This window comes from Mixophyes fleayi, chromosome 5 (assembly GCF_038048845.1).
Source record: "Mixophyes fleayi isolate aMixFle1 chromosome 5, aMixFle1.hap1, whole genome shotgun sequence".
NCBI lineage: Eukaryota > Metazoa > Chordata > Amphibia > Anura > Limnodynastidae > Mixophyes > Mixophyes fleayi.
Genome location: NC_134406.1, coordinates 58928160 through 58951261, shown reverse-complemented (window position 1 = coordinate 58951261; position 23102 = coordinate 58928160). Strand labels below are relative to the sequence as shown.

Here is a 23102-nt window from a genome sequence, read left to right as displayed (position 1 = left end):
AAATTAGTGTGTGTAGGTAAAGCATCATAAAACTGAGGATTTCGTCCATAGTGAGTATTTTGTTTTTTTCAATAAAAATCTATGGTGTACATGAGGGTGTTTACTGTATTTCTTGGGGTTTTATTATTTTTAATAAAGATTTGTGGTTGGAATAAGGGTGTTGTGCTTTTATTTAACATTTTGCTTTGTGGAACCACAGATCACAGCCAGCCGTGAGTGTAAGAGCATGTTGGCACTTGTGGTTCTACTACTAGTGCAAACATGCCCTGGGTGCTATGGGTACGCTGGTGCTTGTAGTTAGACAAGTAGCAGCATGCCCACACTATTTAGGCCAACATGGCTGGCTGGGACATGTAGTTCCACAAATCAAAATTGTTTTTTTTTGTTTTTTTTCATACAAAATCCCCATTTATTACCCTACTACCCACAGCCCAGGGGTAGTAGGAAGAGCCCTAGTGCTATCAGCACTGGGCTGGGTGTCCCTAGGGGGGTGGCCCGCTTACATTTTTCAGCGGACCACAATCCCTAGGGAATCCAGGCCAGCGCTGAACAGTCTGTGGGTGTTTAGTCATTATGGCCGTGGGACCCAAACTGCGTCCCCCCCCCCCCCCCCCCTGCTATAGTGCCTATCACCCCGGCTGGTTTGCCTAGTGCTGGTTCAATTAAATTAGGGGGAACCCTACGTCAAATTTTTCAAAGAGTTAAACTCACACATCAATAGCCTGCCAGCACTAGGGCCAAGACTAAATAGGGAGCAAAAGATTTTGCTATTAAAAAAACATGATACTTTTTGGCACAAACCACCCCCTCCCTTAAAAACAAAAAAATATAAAAAAGTTTAAATACATGCACCACTATGGTTTTTTCTAAAGGGGGAAATTTCCAAAAATTATTAATTATACACTTTAAGTAATTTTCTTTTTTTAGGTTACTTTTATGAACTTTTACACCTATTTTCTCAGTTTAATAAAAAAAAAATTTCTTTGAGCAGACCATGGAGGTGCGAGATAAAACAGCATATTTGCCTTTTTCACACTCGGCGTTGAAAAACAATTGAATAGCTTTTTCCGCTAAGGGTTCGCAGCCAGCCTATACTTTAACATTGACAAACGCTTGGAGCGCGATAACACAGTTTCAGTAAAAAAAAAAAAAAAATTATTAGAATTGCGTGAGAAGTTTTCGCGCTCGAAAATAAGGTAAAATAGCAAAAAAATGGCTTTGCACGCTGGAACTTCCAAACTCGCTAACAATTGAATACCCCCCTATGACGTTCAGCTGATTGTGAGTCACCATTTAGTTTAGTTGCGTTTTTTGTAGAGTGCCGAAAAATGCTAAGTTTAAAAGCTGAACAACGTGTCAATTTGAAATTTTTTGTGAAATTGCACAAACCACCAACAGAATGTTGTCAAATGCTTACTACGGCCTACGGGAAGGACTGCCTGTATCGTGTCAGATTGGTCGAAAAGACCGCCAACTCAGTGTTCGAATGATAGCTGAATCCGTGAACATTGACAAAGACACCGTATGGAAAATTTTGCGTGTGGATCTTAACATGACGAAAGTTTGTGCAAAGATGGTCCCAAGGGTTCTCACACCAGAGCAAAAAGAACATCACAAGAAATGTTGTGTTGACATTCTGCAGCAACTTGACACAGATCCAAACCTGTTTCATAAAATAATCACTTGTGATGAGACCTGGATCTTCCAGTACGATCCTGAAACCAAAAGACAGTCAATGCACTGGAAAACACTGTCATCACCATGAAAAAAGCTCAAAGAAAGTCAAAATTCAAAGCAATGCTCATTGTTTTTTTCGATATCAAGGGTGTCATTTTGGAAGAATGGGTTCCAGAAGGCACAACAGTTAATCAGCATTATTATAAGGAGGTTTTGCAAAAGCTGAGTGAGAAAGAAACAGCCCCAACTGTGGAAAAATGGTTTCTTTCTTCACCAGGACAATGCGCCTGCTCACACAGCACTTTCTGTAAAGCAGTTTTTGACCAACACACACATTACTACACTTGAACATCCTCCATATTCACCCGATTTAGCATCTTGCGATTTTTATCTTTTCCCAAGAGTTAAAGCAGTGCTTAAAAGGGACACATTGAGTCAGTTAATGCTGTAAAGAAGAAAATGGCAGATATGTTGAAACAAGTGACAAAAATTTGATTGCTCCATGCCTTCGACCAGTGGAAAACAAGACTACAGCGATGTATTAGTGCAAACGGGGAGTATATAGAAGGGGACAAACATTAAATTTGTAATACCAATAAATAAAGGCGAGTTATTTAATATAGACATACCTCGTATATTATATATTACATTTATTCCTCCACACATACAAAAATGAGTTGCCAGCAGCACTAATGCACATGACTAATAAACCATGCAGCATTCTCTCATGGGATGAACCCACATCACTAGCCTGCTGTGGCACAATAGCGTGCGTACCAGCAATTTGCAACCGGTTATATTCAGAAACAAAAATCTTCTTTCATCATCACTACATAAAGTAAGACACAGAGCTCAAACAGCTAAAGTAAATTATTGTGTACAAGATCAAATACATAATCTATATATCCATGGAGGTATCAGCAAGTTTGACATTGATTCAATTGAGTTTCTATGGTCAAAGCTTTACTCACCATATAATTATTTCCTTATAAACTTTTCTTAAAGATAGCAAGTAATTCTTAAAAAAAAAATATTGTACCAGAGGCCCCAATCTGCAGCTGTATAATATAGCTGCTCTTACCCCAAAGAAAAAAAAAAAAAAAAAAAAGACCGAAAATATCCTCAGTACAGACCAACCCACTGCTGTCTTACAGTTTATTCGTGTTATAAGCAGGCTCAGTTTTTAGAAAACCGAATCCCCCCGAACTTAGTAGATCCAAGTACGGAGCCGGCTTCCGCTTCCTCTGATCAGACGATGAGGCAAAACGTCATCGTTGAGTGGTCAGATATTGCGGGTTTTGGATTACATAAGTCCCTTGCCAGGACATCTGGCGAAATTGCTCACAGAAACTAGGGATGTGCACCGGCCACTTTTGGCGTCTCGTGTTTTGGATTCGCTTGAGGTTTTGTTTTGAAAAAACATAAAAAGTGTTAAATTTTCACTCCTACGCTATGGCATGGCATGGAATGGGCTGGGGCTGGGGCGGGCTCTGTCTCGGATCGGCAACGTTCGGGTGGGCTCGGATTTCAGATATCCGAGCCCGCTCATCTCTAACAGAAACAGGAGGGCTAGCAGCGTTTTTGTCACTCTAAAGCCACAAACCTCATTCTATCCTGCAGCACAACACCTAAATCACTGCCCGCAGTGTGTACTCTGCTCAGTTATAATTAGCTTCCAAAACAGTATTTTCTATTTTATTCAAATTACACACTGTACTGTGTGTGTATACTATACGACAGCGTTGTTCACAAAAATATGTGCCTGGCCGTGTATAATCTAAACTTTTTCAGCAAATGAGTAAACATTTTTCGGACAAATTGTGTGCGTTCATCAATTTGGATCGTCAGTCAACAGAAGAGCAGGAGCACCAACCAGCTGCTGGCACCAGTCATGATGATATCAGTCCGTCAACGTCATCTACTACAGCCTATGCTCAAAGGCATAATGGGTTTAAGTTAGGGTAACTGAAACCCAAAAAACAAGCTTTTACATTGGTAAAGAAAAACCCCCATATCTAATAAAGGGAAAGTTTACTGTAAAAAACAAAACAAAACATAGAATCGCCAACATGCCATTCTACACACGCAGTGGCAAGAAAATATTAAGGCCTTTATTTATGAGCGATAGTTCTGCAACTGTCAGCGAGGCATCTTCTTCTGTCTGTCATGATGACGCAAGACCTTGTCATTCAGAGTCTAGAAGAAGTGTCCAAAAAAAATTTCATGTGTAAAAATTGGTGTTGAAAAAAACCAGTACGGCAGCAGAACAAACTGTGTTCGGAAACATCACAAATCCCTGAGAAGAGCCTATCCATGAGTGCTATGTGTGAGCCTGACCTTTCTGATACTTTACTCATAAAGAAGCCTCCTTTCACCATTTCTGCAAGTGTGTGGATAAGCACCACAAGTATAGCCAGTGATAAAGAAATTGAGGATGCCACTTCAGATTTGCAATAGGATATTTGTGTAGCCGACGACAGTGCTAATGAGGATGTTGATGATGTTGTTTGTGCAAGTCAAGCGCCAGTGATAAGGCAGCCCTTGTCATGCCTGGGCATAAGACCCAAAAATCCACCTCTTATGTGTGCAATTATTTTTACCCAAAACAGTTTTAGCGTTTGTAAAGCCACAGTCAGTAGAAGTAGGGAACTTAACAATTTAGGAACCTCATCTATGTTACGTCATTTGTCTATTCATGCAATCTGTCCTGTAATGCTGTATTTAGTCCCTACAATACTATTCCTGCAATGGATGTTGTCCTTGCAATTATCCATACATGCCCTGCAAAATCTATATTACCAGCTACTCTGCAATAACCATTGTAACACCAACTATATCCCTAACCTAACCCTGCAATGTGATCCCTACAATCTATGATCCCTGCAGCACCATTATCTGTATATAGATGCTGTCTCCACCTCTCCATGCTTTTCTCACACACATGCACACCAAAGAAACTCTGAAGAATGGATTAATGAAAACTGATTTCTGAGTGGCTTAGTGGAATTGTATAATATGTTGAGCTAAGGATTTTTTGGAGGCTACCATTTATATGATTTTGAAATGACCTTTTGTACTGTGAATTTGTATGGTTATGATAACAGAGAGAGGATGATTGAATAGTTTGTCTATAGTTATACATTGTGGCCAAGCGGATGGTAGATTTGTGTTCATATAGCAATAAATTTATAATGGTTTGTTACTTGACTGAGTTGTTGGGACTTGTGATACTTAGGTGGTGTAGGCCTGGTCAAAGAAGTACTCATATTCCTAGTTTGGCCATATTAGCGATCGTCACAATATAGCCCTTCAGTCCTGTTTCAGGTTAAGTTTACATACATGTACATTTTGAATAAATTCCTGAAAAACTAGATTTCTAGGTTACCCACGCGTCATTCACCACATTTTGAGTGGCTGTTTTATATGGGTTGTAGTCACGGAGGCTAAAAGTTTAAGAGTAGACAAAGATTTGTGTGTTGTCCTCACATTTAACAAAGCATTGAAGAAGCTTGTTCTTAGCTTCTCGCAACATAGTGTACTGAAGTGTTCCCATAGAACTCCATTATTTTGTATCGACCATAAACACTTCAGACAAGGGGCGAAAATGTCACAAAACGACCTAATGCCTACTAAACGGTTTGTTTAGTAGGCATTAGGTATATGAACCGAATGGCTACATGCACGTAATTACTGTGGTCGTTGCAGAGGTGTCACGATTTTTGTCCAATTCTTTTAGACCTGACAAGATGTCAAAATGTTGTGTTAACTCACCTGCATCACCACTGGGTCTTCTGGGAAAACTAACTTTTTCCTAGCAGCAGTTGTCTTAGAAACTGAAGGACAACACTTCGTTGTCATGTACCACTTGAGCTGTTACCTTGCTTACCAGGAGCTCATTGCATCTCTTGAGATCTGGGTCAGTTGGAAAGAAAGAGAAGACATAGATCTTAAACCTAGGACCAAGCACAGTTGCCAAAATATAGTGATCCGATTTCAAGATGTTGATAACTCTTGGATCCTGGAGAAGCAAATAAAGTACTTTATCTACAGGTCTGACATACTGAATTGCTTTGTTACAATCTCCTCCTTCAATTTCTCGAGCTGCTTTTCCAAAAGTCTAATTAGGGGAATCGATTGACTCAAGCTAGCAGTGTCTGAACTCGCTTCACAGGTGACTACTTTGAATGGTTTCAGCACCTTGCACAACATGTAAAGTATTCTCCACTGCACTAAAGTACATTCTCCCTCCTTTCCTAATGTCATGACTTGTTGAGTAAGCATGGATGGCTTTTTGCTGTTCCTCCATTCTCTGAAGCATATAAAAGGGTGGAATTCCACCTTGTTACCACCTCTTGCTTCAGTTGGTGGCAGGGCAAATTAAATTCTTCTTGCAGCTGCTTTACTCTCCTCCATGCTGTTGGAGAATACCGAAAATATCCCGAAATTTTTCGGGACACAAAGCATCTCTTGCACGTCCCTGACATTTTTCAAATAGCTCTGTACTACCACATTGATTGTGTGAGCAAAACAGGGAATGTGATGGATTTCACACAGCTGTAGCCCTCTCAATATTGGTGGTGTTATCAGAAATCACATATCCTGATGAGAGTCCAAGTGGGATAAGCCATGCTGCAATGACATCCCTTAGTTTATCTAACAAGTTGTCAGTGGTATGCCTCTTAGTGAAGCCAGCGATAGAGAGTAGCCTGCCTCTGAAAAATCTGGCGTTGTTTGTTAGATGTTGCTGCTGAAGAGGATTCAACAACCCAGTGGGCTGTCAGTCATATTATAATCTTTAGTTTGCCAAGTTCTGCTTTTCCATATATCTGTGGTTAAGTGTACAGTGGGTAGAATGGCATTTTGCAGCCCAATAATTACGTGTCTTCTAACCTCCTAGTACAGGAGAGGAATTTCTTGTCTAGTAAAATGGTGTTGAGATGGAATTTGATAAAGGGGACACAGGACCTCAATTAACTGTCTATAACCTGCTGCATTAATTGTGGATATTGGACGCAGATCTAATACTAGCATAGTCACCATGGCGCCTGTGATCTGCTGTGTGACAGCTGCCATACTTGCTTCCTCTTGCAAAGGATTGTTTACTAGTAGTTTATAACAACTGACTGTTAGTCTTATTTTTGGTCTGCTTCTAGGATGAAGATCCACCCCCAGCAGCAGTAGTGGATCCAACGCTCAAGGATTCTTCTGAGGAATCCTGGATACGGGAGGAGTCATCTCGCCTTCGCAACTTGGATGCAGCACTAACTGAAATCACTACTGAGAATATTGATGACAAAGGTGTTGGTGTAGATTGCAGGTGCCAGGATCTAGCTGAGAGAAGGGAGCTAGCTGATGCCGGACTGCTTGTTATTTTTTTTAGCAGAAGTTTCTGATTTTTCCAAAAGCTTACCATGTATTGCAGGGGTTAAATATATTATTCTATGGATAGTTAAGGTTAAGTACTTGACAGGATTGCTGCAGGTTTAAACAATTACACTATAGAGGACTGCAGGGACTTGGGTTAAATAAACAGAACTGCAGTTAGCACAGGGAAGAAATGCTTGTACAAGTTATGTTGGGAATTATGGATTTGGGGCCTTACCTCTCATTACTCTTTGTAGCCACATATGGAAGGTGATTTTATCACCCACACAGATCCTGATCATGCACGTCCTTTAGGCATCAACTGTCCAGAAGCTAGTTCATGCAATGTCTATGCATGGGCAGAACATGCAGGGCATAGGCGACACTGTGCACTTGCCGATCTGGTGTGTGAGCAAGACACTCACTGTACAGCAGCAGCCACTGCAAGAGTTCTTCTGAATTCTCATATCCAGACCACAAGCCCCCCAGGATGATGTCACCATGGGGAAGGGGCATAACGAGGAGCCACCTCTCCTTCACAAAATATAGAATTTATTACACCTAAACGTGTGCGTGTCTGAATACGCAGACATATACAAAAATGTAAATAACCGACTGGTAATGTCATACACACAAACATGATCAAGATTGCCTTCTGCTAGTCACTGAGGAAACTCAGTTATACAAGGTAATGAGCGGAATGCAGGCATGGGGAAATAAAGAATTAAGGATTAAATGTCTTAGTAGATTTTAGGCCCTAAATTAAAAGAAATAGATTCTAGTTCAAAAAGGTTCCATTCTGGTATACTACTGCAGACATAATATGAATATTATGAATGACTTTGCATTGAATCAGCACAAAACATGCTTTTTCCCCAGTTGTGACGACAGTTTCCGCATACTTTGAATGGGAACTTTGAACATATTTTTCCATCCAAATAGCAGAAGTATATTAGAATGACATATCCAGTGGAGTATCCATTGATTACATTTTAAACCAGCCAACATGCCACCCTCAAAATAAATAAATAAGCATTACACCAGACTGTATGCCCCTATAAAAACAAAACAAGAAAAGATTCACAAGCCTGTTCCTCAGCATCTTAGTGCTTCATAGAGTCGAGCATTGTGAACACTTATTATGTATATTGTGGCCAAAGATACTTTTATTAATCTAGGAAACACCAAGTGTGATGTCACCCGAGTTTCCAATGAGACCTTGTGCATGGTAATATTAGCAGCTCACAACCCCAAACCCTATATTTGTACATGCTAAATGCCACAATCATTAGAGTCGGTACCTGGCATTTAGTGCTTACAGGTAAAGCTCTGAAGCATCAGAGATGGGGCTCCTACCTAGAGCCCACTTCCAGTGCATGGGCTATGAGCCCAGAACAAGAACTTCAGTTGCCCAGGTCACAAGTAGACATATTTTGCACTACAAGCATTTTATCTTACCAACCTGTATTTATGTTAATACAAGTACAGTCATGGCCAAAAGTTTTGAGAATGACACAAATATTTTTCACAAAGTCTGCCTCAGTTTTTATGTTGGCAATTTGCATATACTCCAGAATGTCATGAAGAGTGATCGGATGAATTGCAATAAATTTCAAAGTCCATCTTTGCCCTGACAATGAACTTTATCCCAAAAACATTTCCATATCATTTCAGCCCTGCCACAAAAAGGATCAGCTGACAACAGGTCAGTGATTCTCTGGTTAACACGGGTGAGTGTTGATGAGGACAAGGCTGGAGATCACTCTGTCATGCTGATTGAGTTAGAACAACAGACTGGAAGCTTTAAAAGGAGGGTGGTGCTTGAAATCATTGTTCGTCCTCTGTTAACCATGGTTACCTACAAGGATCACATGCAGTCATCATTGCTTTGCACAAAAATGGCTTCACAGTCAAGGATATTGCTGCTAGCAAGACTGCACCTAAATCAACCATTTATCGGATCATCCAGAACTTCAGGGAGAAAGGTTCAATAGTTGTGAAGAAGGCTTTAGGGCGCCCAAGAACGTCCAGCAAGTTGCAGGAGAGTCTCCTAAATTTGATTCAGTTGCGGGACCGGGGTATCACCAGTGCAGAGCTTGCTCAGGAATGGCAGCAGGCAGGTGCGAGTGCATCTGCACGCACAGCGAGGCTAAGATGTTTGGAGGATGGCCTGGTGTCAAGAAGACCAGCAAAGAAGCCACTTCTCTCCAGGACAAACATCAGGGGCAGACTGATATTCTGCAAAAGGTACAGGGATTGGACTGCTGAGAACTGGCGTAAAGTAATTTTCGCTGATGAATCCCCTTTCAGATTGTTTGGGGCATCTGGAAAAATGCTTATACAGAGAAGGAAAGGTGAGCGCTACCATCAGTCCTGTGTCATGCCAACAGTAAAGCATCCTGAGACCATTCATGTGTGGGGTTGCTTCTCAGCCAAGGGGGTGAGCTCACTCACAGTTTTGCCTAAGAACACAGCCATGAATAAAGAATGGTACCAAAACATCCTCCAAGAGAAACTTCTTCCAACCATCCAAGAACAGTTTGGTGATGAACAACACCTTTTCCAGCATGATGGACACCTTGCCATAAGGCAAAAGTCGTAACCAAGTGGCTCGGGGATCAAAACATCAAAATTTTGGGTCCATGGTCAGGAAACTCCCCAGACCTTAATCCCATGAGAACTTGTGGTCAATCCTCTAGAGGTGGTGGACAAACAAAAACCCACAAATTCTGACAAACTCTAAGCATTGATTAGGCAAGAATGGGCGGCCAGTCAGTCAGTATGTGGCCCAGAAGTTGATTTATAGCATGACAGGGCGAATTGCAGAGGTCTTTAAAAAGCCTTTGACACTTATGAAATGCTTGTAATTTTACTTCAGTATACCATAGCAACGTCTGACAGAAAGGTCTAAAAACACTAAAGCAGCAAACTTTGTGAATTCCAATAACTGTGTCATTCTCAAAACTTTTGGCCATGACTATAGTACTTCCTGTACTTTTGTCCTAATCATGAAGATTCTGGACGAATGCTGTCCTACCCTAAATGCTACACCTCTGACCATACATCATAAGGCTGCTGAAATGTTTGTAAATTACACAAAATAGGTTATGTAACGGACTGGTGTTCTTTTGAGGAAACGGATATTTTACACTACAAATGATGTATATTTTTAGGTTGTCATTCTATAGACCACATCACTAGATGCAAGACACAGTAAAGCTTCTCAGTAAATTAAAAGAATCCTTGTAGTCATTTGAATATGGTCATAACTTTTTTGCACCTTTGTATACCAGCAGACACAAAAGGGTTAACACGATCTACTAGGACAGGAGGCAGTTCCACTTCTATTGTGCAGAGAGTGTCAGGACATTTCCGGTGCTTTGTTACTTGGCAAGGTTTGCCAACTCCTTTGCACTCCTCCGTGTGCACGGTTACGAGTTGGTGTCGAGAGAAATTAGGATATTTCAATTTCCTATGCTGTAGATTCTCACAAAGAAAATTATACTTTTCATTGGAAGAAAGTCTTGTCACGGCTGATATGGTGACTCATGTTACAGCATTATCAGAATGGACTTTTGTCCAGAGTGTGTTGTTAGCAGTCACTAGGATTACAGAGTCCCTTATGAACATGTTGGAAGCACAGTAGTCAGAACCAATGGAAGGCAAACCTTCTGCAGACTTAAATGAACCAGCCCTAGAGCTCTCAGGAGGCCAAAACTGAGAAAGAGCCTTCTAGAACACTAGTAGGATCATCTTTTGTCATTGAAATTGTGAAAACCCTCAAAATCGATGAGGGCTGTGCCAATAGGATGGTTGTAGAAATGCTACACGAGAACTTAGTATGGAAGAGTTGAACCCGCCAGGAAAGAGGTTTTCTTAACCATAAGAGTGGTTATGAAGTATCCTACGAAATATTAGTGTCTCTGTGGGTGATGCAGCCAAAACTTGTGTGTAAAGGAAGATTATAACATCTCATTGAGAGATTCCATGGATCACAGACAACATGTTATTTAAAAGTGTTCCTTTATGGTAAGCAGGGGCCACCGTTAGACTTGAGATTGCCACAACATCTGGCTAAGGCCACTCTATTGGCTCAGGAAGGTTAAAGATGCTCTATAATTGCATGAGGAGAGAAGAAATATTTGAATCACTGGTTGCAATTAAAGACAAATTTATTTTGGAGGAGTCTATGGGAGGCTTTAAGCTTTTCCCAAAATCTATATCAGTATCTATAGCAGCCAGGAGGTGTCTGCTTTCTCCGTAGTTGCAAGCCACTATTGCATTGAAAGTGGGGTTATGCTTTCCTCTGTTTCAGAGTACTCTTATGTTTGGACTGAATCTGGATAGCATTATAAAACCTTGCCATGAAAAAGGTCATTCAGGGAAGAGAGAAGAGCATTCAAGGGAATAGAGGTGCTAAAGCAATCTACATGGTGGCCAGGCAATACAGAACGTATATAGTGGGTGGCAGACTGCAAGTTTGGAAGAATGGACAAGATTCAAGTGTTCGAGGTTCCAAGACTGGTCACAGTTCAACAACCAGTAGATAAGAAAAGTTCAGTAGCTTCAGGTGGGAGGAAGTTTCAGACAAAATATTGCTGGGTCTTTTCTTTCCCTTTCTCGGTTTTTGCTTTTATTGACAAAGTTCACATTGTTTTTCTCATTCGCAATGTATTTGTTGTTTGATCAATGTAACTGAACCTTTACACTGTTTTGAAAAATCTCCCTAATAAAATATGTTTAAAAATATATATATTATATATATATATATATATATATATATATATATATATATATATATATATATATATATATATATATATATATATATATATATATATATATTGCTGGGTCCTTCACCTATTCACAGCAGCATTTACCTGGAGTATAACCCTTACTTATTATAGCCATGGTTTGTTGGGTTACTCTAGATGACTGTGGATACTTCAGTTAGACTTCCACTCAAGAGACACTTTACCAACACAGGAGCTCAACAACAATCTGCAACAACTATTGTTAACAGCTCAGCAGTTGAGAATGGCTTCACCTAGCACACTACCGACATGCTAACAGCAGCAAACTTGGCTAATAAAGCGTAGCGGATGTATAGGGATTGGTGATCTAAATCAAAGATCACTTCTAATGTAAGCAGAGGAAATGGTTTCTCCTACTCTGGCCTAGAGCAAGGGCAGAGTTTAAACATGCTTCAGTGCTAAATATCTGCATTGTCCACAACAAGATGGTGCAATAACGCTTGTCTAGAGACTCATTCAGGCAGTAACAATTTGGACGAGCACAGTCTCTCTCTTGAGGTTCTTCCTTTAAAGATGATGCTCAGTAGCAGTAATATTTGCAAGAGTAGAAGAGATACAGTACCTGCAGTATACAGAACCCTATTTTCTCTTCAACGAGTCTTAAGACCAAATGAGGGTTGTAGATCTAAAGTTATTTTCAACCCTTGTCAGGAGTCATGACACTGTAAAAGCAGGACTTAAAAGTGCTAATCACAAAGCTGCGTTGGGCGACTGTTGTGGCTATAAAGGAAATAGGACGTTTCACACACTTTGTATTACGAAAATAAACCGTATACAAGAAAGGAAGTTGAATCTAACTCTAGAAATCTTTCAAAATGTTATCAAAATAAAATTTCGAGTTACAGACACTAACCTCATTTATAACTGGAAAGACATTAGTACTTCCGGCATCTAATTGTTTATGCAAGGTTCTTTAGACACATGCAATGTTTTTGAATGTATGTATTGTTTCTGTTCACTTGCCTCTAATGACACATTTTATTGAGGTTTTCAAAAGAGATAGTCACATCTGCAATGGCCTCCCGCCCTGTAAATAAACTTGTTATATGCAACTTCATACTGATCTGTGATTTTCTTTATGTATAGCATGGTAGCAAACCATTCCCTTCCTGTAATCTGGCTTGGACCAGCTGTTAAGACTGTGGAGGAACAGGGGTGGAGAAGTTTATCACTGGGTAAAACCATTTCCTGTCTGCTGTGTGGCAGGGGTGCTAACCCTTAAGTGACCACTGTCATGCCTCCAAACTAGAAAATAGGTATAGTATAGATTTTCTTTTATCTCAGCTAAAATGAAAAGCATAAGTCATGGCCATAATAAGTAGTTTTCTAAATAGTTTAATATAAACTATAAAAAAAACAAAAAAAACAAAAAACAAAACACAGTAGTGATTCAAAAGGCAGCAGTAACAATACAAAAAGGCACACCAAGCTGGTATATAAATTGTGTTCACACTACTTAAAATGCTCATCATAAGGCTGCTTTTGTGATTGTAGTGGCTGAAAAAGGGATTGTATATTTCACATCACTATTATGAAAATAAACCATACGCAAGAAAGAAAGTTAAATGCAACTCAAGAGATCTTTTACAATTTTAATAAAATAAATTTTGAGTTACAGACAACACTTCTCATTTATAACTGGAAAAATATTAGTACTTCCGGTGTATAATTGTTTATGTAAGGTTCTTTACATACATTCAATAAGCTTGAATGTAAATACTGTTTCTGTTCATGTGCCTTTATTGCATGTTTTATTGAGGTTTTCAAAAGAGATCGTCACATCAGAAATAGCACCCTTCCCTTGTAACTGGGCTTGTTATATGTAATTTCTATTCAATGCCAATGTAGAAAACAAAAGTTTCTGCAAACGTGCCTTAATTTCTGATTGCTTCCTGTTTTTTACAATTCAGTTGTTTCATTTTTGCTCATGTTTCACTCCTGCCACCTTAATCACATGTATTTCAGGTTTCTTTTGAACATGTTATCAAGACCATATTATCTAGTAATAATGGCCCCTTATGAATAAACAATGAAGATGATTTATTTACGAGTTAACTTACAAATCTATGTACAATTCAGTAAGATAGCAAGAAAGAACATCCATGCGAGAACACTTGTGTTAAATGGACCACTGACCACTTTTAACTGTACAGTTAAAAAAAAAAACATTTATATTGCTTGCCAAGATAGCCATATTAAGTTAATTCATATAATAAAGCCTATTAATAGAGCAGTAGAGTCTACTAAACCACATTAGAGCTCATTTAGACGCACTAGTTCTAAGTGCTGTTAAAGTGCTTGTGTAGGGCAAAACGCTGTGCAGATCAGGCCACTTGTCCATTTGATAACAGGTTACAATAAAATGTGCCAAAATTGCATAGACCTGTTTCTAGGTATATAGTGCTAATGGGACATCTGAGGAGCGCTTCTAAGTGATGGACGTCTGCATGACTGAAGTATCACCTCTTTTTTTTTTTTCTACTAAACTACCACCAGCATTCCTCTCCCGCACCTCACAGTGACTATAGAAGAAGTGGCTCAGTGACCAATGCCTATAAAATGATTATCGAGCAGCAGCAATCATTTTTCATTCTTCTTTCTAGTTTTAGGCTCTCTGTTCTGAGACCAGATAAAAGACTGCATACTTGTGATACAAATACCATCCCTACGCTGCTCCTGGCTTAAGTATTTTACAAGAAATACAATAAAATAAAAAACTCTCACATGCCACAATCAGGATAGAGGAATTCCTGCTTAGACCCTTCCAAGCATTGCAGGACCAGCCAGATTGAAGGAGTGTAAAAAACTCTTTAGTCGTTGGGATTGAGAAAAAGAAGAACTAGCTCTTGGTTAATATGGAGGGTTACTATGGAATTTAACCACTACTGTTGGCAAAAACTGAGCATTTGTACAACCTTATACTTTAAATATGTTTATAAACGGACACGCATGAAGCTCTCCAATTCTCCTGTGGTATTGCCACCAGAAAAAGAACCTTTAGGGCAGGCCTGTCCAACCTGCGGCCCTCCAGGTGTTGTGAAACTACAAGTCCCAGCATACCCTTCCAGCTATCAACTGGTTGTCTACTGGCAAAGCATGCTGGGGCTTGTAGTTTCACAACACCTGGAGGGCCGCAGGTTGGACAGGCCTGCTTTAGGGTTTCCCTCCTAAGGGAAACCTCCTGAAGGGGTTCAAATGGCACTGCTGTCATAGCACTAAGTACTACAATAAAATCCCAAGGGGCAATCAAAGGTCTTATCTGGTGCCAAGAACATTTACCTGCATGGAGAAATCTAGTTTTAAAATTCTTGTGCCAGATGCATTCCTAGGAAAGAACTTCGTGCAGAAATGAGAATCTTAAGATAAGTGAGTGCCATTTTTCTAGCCCATTTTGTAAAACATCTAGGAAAATTATCTAGGATTTTTAACTTCATGAATGCAAGAAAAATAACTTTTTCAATTATAACATGCTGTGAAACCACACAGTGCGATTATTGGATCCATGGAAATAAATCAGAGGATGGGCAGCATGGTGGCTTAGTGGTCAGCACTTCTGCCTCACAACACTGGGGTCAAGAGTTCAATTCCGGACCATGGCCTTATCTGTGTGGAGTTTGTACGTTCTCCCTGTGTTTGTGTGGGTTTCCTCCAGATGCTCCTGTTTCCTCCCACACTCCAAAAACATACTAGTAGGTTAATTGGCTGCTATCAAAATTTAACCTCATGGTCTGTGTGTGTGTTAGGGAAATTAGACTGTAAGCTCTAATGAGGCAAGGACTGACGTGAGCGAGTTGTCTGTACAACGCTGTATTTTGTAGTATATTTTAAATAAAACTAAATGTTTTTAATGACTAAAAAGCAATGTTGCCTCACTCCTTTCTTTCTCCATTCCCTCCTCTCTCATTAAAAACTTGGGGTCATTCGCTGTTACTATATTTAAAGGTTCGTTTGACTAAGTGTTTCGCTGGATCTTTGCCGTGCAATGATTTGATTATTTTTTGTCTATTTCTTTAATCTGTATACTTTTTGTCAAATGTCTCTTATTGTTATATTGACCTTGCAAAATAAAACTTTAAAAAAAGCAATGTTGCTATCTCCCCCTTGTGTTCCAATTTGGATCTGAGGCTCCCCTGGCGGGTTTCTGCCACCACTCCGGTCCCTATCCATGGGACAAGAGCACTGTGGTGCCGGAGAGTCCGTCACTCCATGGTGGTGCTGCAGGAGCAGCCCAGGTCCAGTAGTGGCCGACAGAGTGTGGGTCCCCCCGGCAGCCAGCTTGGCAGGAGATGCAGCACCTCCTGGGGGATCCCCAGCAGACCAAGTCCCACACAGGAACTCAAAGAGCTCCATTAGCAGCAGGCTGGGGTCTGCTGGCTGGGGACTGCTGTCCCGGGACCAGGCTGCTGAAGCATTCGAACAGGGGGAGGAGAGCTAGAGTCCCTTGGAAGTGTTTTAGGTGGTAGAATTAAAGATAGATCTTCTGCCGTACTCATTGGCACTAGGAGTGGATTAGAAGTTGAACCCTCCCTCTCCCTGGCACCTCATAGATAGGGAGAGTAAACTCCTCTCTGCCACTGCCAGCAATATTAAAAGGTGTTACCCTTCCAGGCTGAATCACGTGCAGGCTGCATGAATCAGCCTGGGTTGGTTAAAGGGTCAGGAGACTAAATTACCTCCCGTCAGGTTAGGTCTGTAAAACTGTATAAAGAGCCCTGTTGACCATATAATGTGTATACCATCTGTACTTCTGGATGACCACTAGTAACTTCAGCTTGTGTGTAAAGGTACTTATAAAAGGACCCTTGAGCAATAAACATCACTGCTTGAGGATTCTGCCTGAAGCCTACTGCTTGCTGTATCCTGTGACCAACAGATAAGAGCTTACACTCTAATCCATTCCCCCTTTGTCTTGTGTTGAACCCAGGTCTCTGTGTCAACACTCTGCCTGCCACTCAGCAGTCCTGATCCATAACAAGCAGTCAGAAGGTACCAGCCAGCCCACCACAAAGGCGCTTCAGCAGCTATACCAGCTACCCAGAAGTAAACAGTTCCAGGTGGCGGAGCCTGGTGGTGGCAGCCCTAACCTACTACATCTATTGCACAGTTGACATTCGCAAGTCGGCAAGTGTCTGGTGGCAGGTGACACCAGTAGGAGTCGTCAGTAAGTCAGTTACTGACTGCAAAAAAGCAACCCAGATAAACTGTGTAAGATCCTTCCCCCAAGACCAGGTAGCAAAGTTAGCCCATCTGGTCACAGAGGGTAGCAAAATAAGGCCTTTTTAAAAATATTTTTTTAAAAAACATACAAAGACACTAAAATATGCATGCTCACAAAGTTTGCAAAGTTATATCTAGAAGATGTGCAGAGATATGACAATATCTTCTGGTCTATGACTGGAACTTTAGACTGAATACTATCTTGTATGCATCAAGCACTGCACAGTCAGATAATACTCTCCCCACCATAAGGTAGGGTGGTGGTAGCATCACGGTATGGGGACGCATTTCAGCAGCAGAGGCTAGCAATCTTGTCAGAATCAGTGGGAGAATTAATGGTGCACACTACAAACATATCCTGGATTAAAACCTGCTGCCCTCTACCAGATCAAACTGGGGAGGAAGTTTATCTTGCAACAGGACAAAGATTCAAAGCACACTGCAAGAACAACACTGGAGAAGCTTAAAATTAAGAAAATACGGCCCAATGAGAGTACTTAACCCCCCCCATCAATAACCTGTGGCAAGATCTCATACTTCTGTCCACCACTGCTCCCCAACTTCACCCAGCTTGAGCAATTTTGCACTAAAGAATGGGTAGATATTGCTCCATATATTACTGGATATAATAGCTGCCAGAGGTGGTTCAATTAGTAACCGACGAAGAAATGAAAACTTATTAAAATGTTGATCTCTTAAGGCTTATTTTATTATTATTATTATATTAGTAAATTAATTTTTTGGGTGACTTCAAAAAAGTCATTAATAAACATATTCCGGGCTGTAAGACTTAAGTGTGAATAAAGGCACGGAGCTGAAATCTGCAAGGAACTGTAGGCCAAGTGTTTGTATACAGGACTCAGAAATCAAAGCGAATTTCTAGTATGCATAACAATTGTGCATTATTCCTTATAAACACAAATACTGTCATAATGAACAATTAAGGGCTGTCATCAGAGATCACCGTTTTTACAGCTATTTACTAGCGTTATTACATACATTATCATGCCTGTGTCATAACAATAATAACCCTTGTAACTATTTCGAACAAAGATTTTATTTTCTAAAAAAACGTGCTGGCACTTTTTGTATTTTTTTTGTATAACCTAGGTTATACAAAAAAATGTTAAATAGAAAAAAAATAAAGGATTTAAAACGACCTGTATTGTCATTGTGTTAAGTTACCCAACTACTTCAGCGAAAGCGCTAAAACAAACGCTAGTACTATAAACCAAGTTTAGAAGCTAATGGGGACGCTGACCCATATGGATCTAAAAATATCTGCAGTGACGGGAAACGTACACAAAATAAGGGTCAGACGCGGGACATATGTTCGCCAGCTATATTATTACAAAGTGAAAGAAGTTGCATAGGTTCATAGTGACTACAAGATGACTCAACCCCGTGCTCAGCAGCATCCAGCTCCCCCCGCGTTCTAACAATACCCTCCATTCATTGCACCGCCGCATGACCGGGCGGCGCGCTCTACTCACAGAGATGACGGATCATACTCACAGCTCAAGATTCGAACGCTGACAGTCACGTGACAACAATGCCAGATCACCGACCGCACACACTGAAGTCTATTTACCACGCCCACACGGCCAGCATTAGGTCACGATATGGGCGTTCCCCGGATGTGCTTTTCTGACTACTTGCACATTCTAATCTCAGAGGTGCTCTGTGGTCCACAATACATGTACAAATTACCTTACATCTGTCATTATTACTAACCAGCTGTCCACAGCAAGGGTAATACATGTACACAAATATATGTAGCGCCTGCATATAACAGATACTTGGTGAGTCCAGGGCCACCTTAACAACATTATGGCCCCTGGGCAAAGCAGTGCAGCGGGGCCCCTACCTCTATGTATGTGTATCATATTCATATATATATCTATCTATATATCTATATATATATATATATATATATATATATATATATATATATATATATATATATATATATATCTATATATACACAGATAGATATAGATATATTTGCAGGATTTTTTTTTTTTTTTTCAGGATTATCTATTTTACTTAAGAGCCCCGTCTATGGGGCCCCCGGGCACCTGCCCATCGTGCCCAATGGAAAATGATAGCCCTGGGTGAGTCATGTATTATGTTCACCAGTCATTTTTGGTCAGAGGTCAGTGTTTATAGCTTCTTATGGGAACTATGTGTTTTGACCTGTAGATCATAACTTTGTTGTTCCTCTTTTGATGATTTGAAAGCTGTTCCCCAATCCCCCCCCCCTCCTTTCTTCGCACGTGTCGCTGAAAGTCTGGGAAGACCTGTGACCCCATGTAACAGTTGTGCACTAATATACATAGGAAACAACAACTGAGTAATATTACCATTGCTTTGCAAACTCCAGGGACTCAAATTTGCAAAGGTAATAGAATGGCAGTTTAATGCTCCCAATGGTTTGCACATATTCAGAGCTTCTCTCTAGAAGAGGGGTTGGCAATGTAAGGGTGAAATTGTATTATTGATTTAATATCTGTAATGTGCTAAGCTTTAAAAAATAATATGCTATATAACCTTAAAAGAAATTAGCAGATATTTTACTCAGAATGAGAAAAGAAAAAGATTGAAGGCTTGCAACAATGTTACAACAAGATGTTCTCAGAGAACATGAAGAATTCAAGGGCGCACAACTGAACGTACCGTTCAGTGTAAAGTAACAAGACTGATGGCAGAATGCCTGAGAAGATAAAAACATAAATAAGAAAGATGCAGAGTACGCATAATTAGCTTGTGTGGTTTTCAATAATTTGCTGTCTTATGATTGGTTGTTAAGCTTCTATACCTCTAATAATTTACCGTCTTATAATTGGTTGCTAAACTACTATACCCCTAATATTCTACTGTATAAATAAAGAGTCTGAAGTAAGCTCTGGTTGGAACAGAATCACTCAGCATTATATCATACAGGTGTTGTGTGTTTTTCTGTTCACCAGTCGACTGAAAATCAAGGGAGATCTGACTGACATTGAAGGTGATTGATAGAAGTATCGGTGAACCCTGATACCTTTTTCTATCAGTGTGCCTGCTAAAAATCTAGCCAAGCTCTGTCTTATTTTATGATGCTAATATATTAATAGTAATGGCACAAACATTCATATTATGCCACACAATAGTTCCCCCACTTTGCATTATGCCCCATGGTTTAGCCCTAAATTCATGTCATGCCTTATAGTGGTTCCCCGGTTCATAGTATGCCACATAGTGGTGCCCCCAAATCATAGTATGTCACACAGTTGCCCCCTCCCCCCCCCCCCCCATTCATAGTGTGCCACTTGGCCCCCTTATTCATAGTATACCAGAGTTGTCCCCCCACTTCATCATATGCCCCAGTTGTCCCCCAATTCATTGTATGTCATATACTTATCCCCCCCCCCCCCTTTTCATAGTATACCAATTAGATGTGCCCCTCAATTTGCTGCTTCTACTCACCTTTGGAGACAAGTCCTCCTCCAGAAACCCAGGAGCTGCTTCAGTAAAGCAGCCGAAGATGGCCGAAACGGAGCCGTCTGCTCTAGATATTTAGTACACCAGTTTTCAAAATGGTCATACACTCAAGCTAGAAAGTTTGAATGTTACCCTGATTGTTAAAGGAAATCACAAGATGTTTGCATGAGTTCTGTGGCCCTGCATTGAACAGAGCACGTTGCACAACTTTGCAATGCAAGGTTGCAGCTTTGCGGCAAATATCAAGTGTGGATCCCGTGGGTTGCTCTGGCAGAAGAGCCAAGGTACAAGGGAACTTCAGGAACTAGCATGTAAACCATAACCTACAGCGATGGAATGTAGGACACATGAGCACAATTAACAACCTGATTTTTCAAAGGACTTCACATTCATTTTGCGAAGGCAAGGTTTTTTCTTTTTCTCCAAACCCTGGGCTAAACACTTAGGTTTTATTAGGTACTTTTAATTGTTTTAAAAGAATTTGTATTCTCGCACGTGTTATTTTTTTCAAGATAACCCGCAAACATGTATATTAGATATTATGCTATCATACTGATGTGAAATTTCTTAATATTCAGGATCAGTTTACATGGTAGTGAGGTGCCACCTGGCAGTTGTGAATAACATAAAAGCATAAAAGAAGATACAGAACTGGAATAGCCAAAAGCACTAAATCTTTGTTGTTTGTCACTTGACAAAAGTTGTTAGAACCCCTATAAAATATTACAACTTAATTTTTATTATAATTAAAATAATTGGATAAAAACAGCAAAATATAAGTGAATAGTGTCAAAAGGGAAATATAAACTGAAAATAAACTGTAAACCTATCCTATATTCGGTTATTTGTAGCACTTAGTGAATCAATTTGAGAGTTATCAATTGCAATAAAGGAATCAAAAATAATATTCTCGTGTTAAAGCTAAAAAAAAAAAGTAAACCATATTCAGTTGTGGGATAATCAGTTAATTCTCAGGATATAGAGCTGTAAAATATGCCTCACTGCCTCCTCTCTTCAATCTCTTAAATTCTGCTTATGCCTTTGGGACTCATGCCGGGTCAAATATAAATTGTCCTCCCCTATTTCACCTCTGACTCCCCCCTTTGGGGCAACCCACACTTCCCTCCTGGCAATTCAACCCAGCAATTTAAGCTCTGGATAAAGGCGGGATTACGGGTGGTTTCGGACCTGGTGGTTAATCAAACTTGGGCTTCTATGTCAGAACTTCATCATAAATTTGAACCGTTTCGTCCGCTCTTTTTTGAGTACTTCCAGGTTCGACACTGTCTCTGCCCCCCCAGGAGGCTCTCCGGGCCCCAACCTCCTTTGAGTACATGTGTTTACACTCACCTCTCCCCAAAGGGATGATGTCCCTGATCTATAATTGGCTCATAGATTATACTTTTGATACTCCAGGCCGACATGAGCGGGAATGGGAAAATGACTTGGGCCCTCCTCCAGACGATCTATGCTGGGAGGAGGTCAGGGAGGGGATTGCCAAGAGCTCGATCTCCACACTTATTAAGGAAACTGCCTATAAAGTGTACTGTAGGTGGTACTATACTCCTAATAAGTTGTCTCGAATGTTTCCTACGGCCACTCCGAGCTGCTGGCAGGAATGTGGCCAGAGAGGTCCGATGCTACATATATGGTGGACCGGCCCTCGCATAGTTCCTTTCTGGAACATGGTTCTTACACTCAAACTCTGTATCAGAACAATAGCTAAGTAAGGATCCCTGGTCATTCCTTCTCTCTCGCCCTATACCTGACGAGAGCACGCCTTCTAACAAGCTTATCTCCCACATTCTGGCAGCCGCTAAATCCCTGATAGCAAAGCACTGGAAAGACCCTAGAGCTCCCTCTATGCAGGAGTTACGGTCATACATAAGACATGTCGCAAGCATAGAGAGTATAACGTGCTACCTCCACGACAAATCTTATAACTTCGATAAGGTGTGGGTCCCGTGGTACTTTCTAGAAAGCCGTAGCTGCCTATCCAATACGGCTCCTCCTCCTGCAAATGGAACATAGCTTTTGGGCCGCCTCTGGACCCCCCCCAGGCTGGATATGGTGCGCGGCTGGTGAGTAATGTCTGTATGCCTCTGCTCTTTTGGGCAGTCATTGTAACTGTGTGTCTAAGCCTTTCCTAGCAATGTTCCAATTTTGCGTGCCTATTTATTTATTAGCAATATTGTTGATAATATTTGTGCCTTTCTACCCCCCCCCCCTCCCTCCCTTCTCACCCTCCCCACCGATATAAAACTTAGAAGATACACCTTGAATATTAACATCTTTCTTGTCAAAATTGTTCTGTATTGTTCCCGTTGTCTCCTTTAAATAAAAAGTTTTTTTAAAAAAAAAAATATGCCTCATTGTACTTTAGCTGATGGGATAAATTATCTGCTGTAGTATATGCAGTTTCCTACGTACTATTCATGGCAGGAAGTAAATTGCCATCTGCATATAAATATCTAATTCTCAGGGTTTGAGCATACGCTACCAGAATGCTCTGTTATCCCACGCTATTTGCGATTCGTGCTCTATTCGAGA

At 40.5% G+C, this 23102-nt stretch overlaps 1 protein-coding gene across 3 annotated transcripts in view; it reads right to left on the bottom strand.

Annotated features, from left to right (window-relative positions):
• SNX10 (sorting nexin 10) overlaps positions 1–18663 on the bottom strand; it is a 49370-nt gene extending 30707 nt beyond the window's left edge. The window contains exon 1 of one of the 3 annotated variants that reach the window (XM_075212263.1): positions 18588–18663. Coding sequence is in view for 1 of the 3 variants with exons in the window: in XM_075212261.1 (XP_075068362.1) it covers positions 18566–18581 (16 nt within the window). In the remaining 2 variants the exon portion in view is untranslated. Of the gene's footprint in view, positions 1–18565 lie in introns of all 3 variants that reach the window. The other 2 variants (XM_075212261.1, XM_075212262.1) reach the window with 2 other exon arrangements.
• Between the last annotated feature and the right edge of the window lie 4439 nt (positions 18664–23102).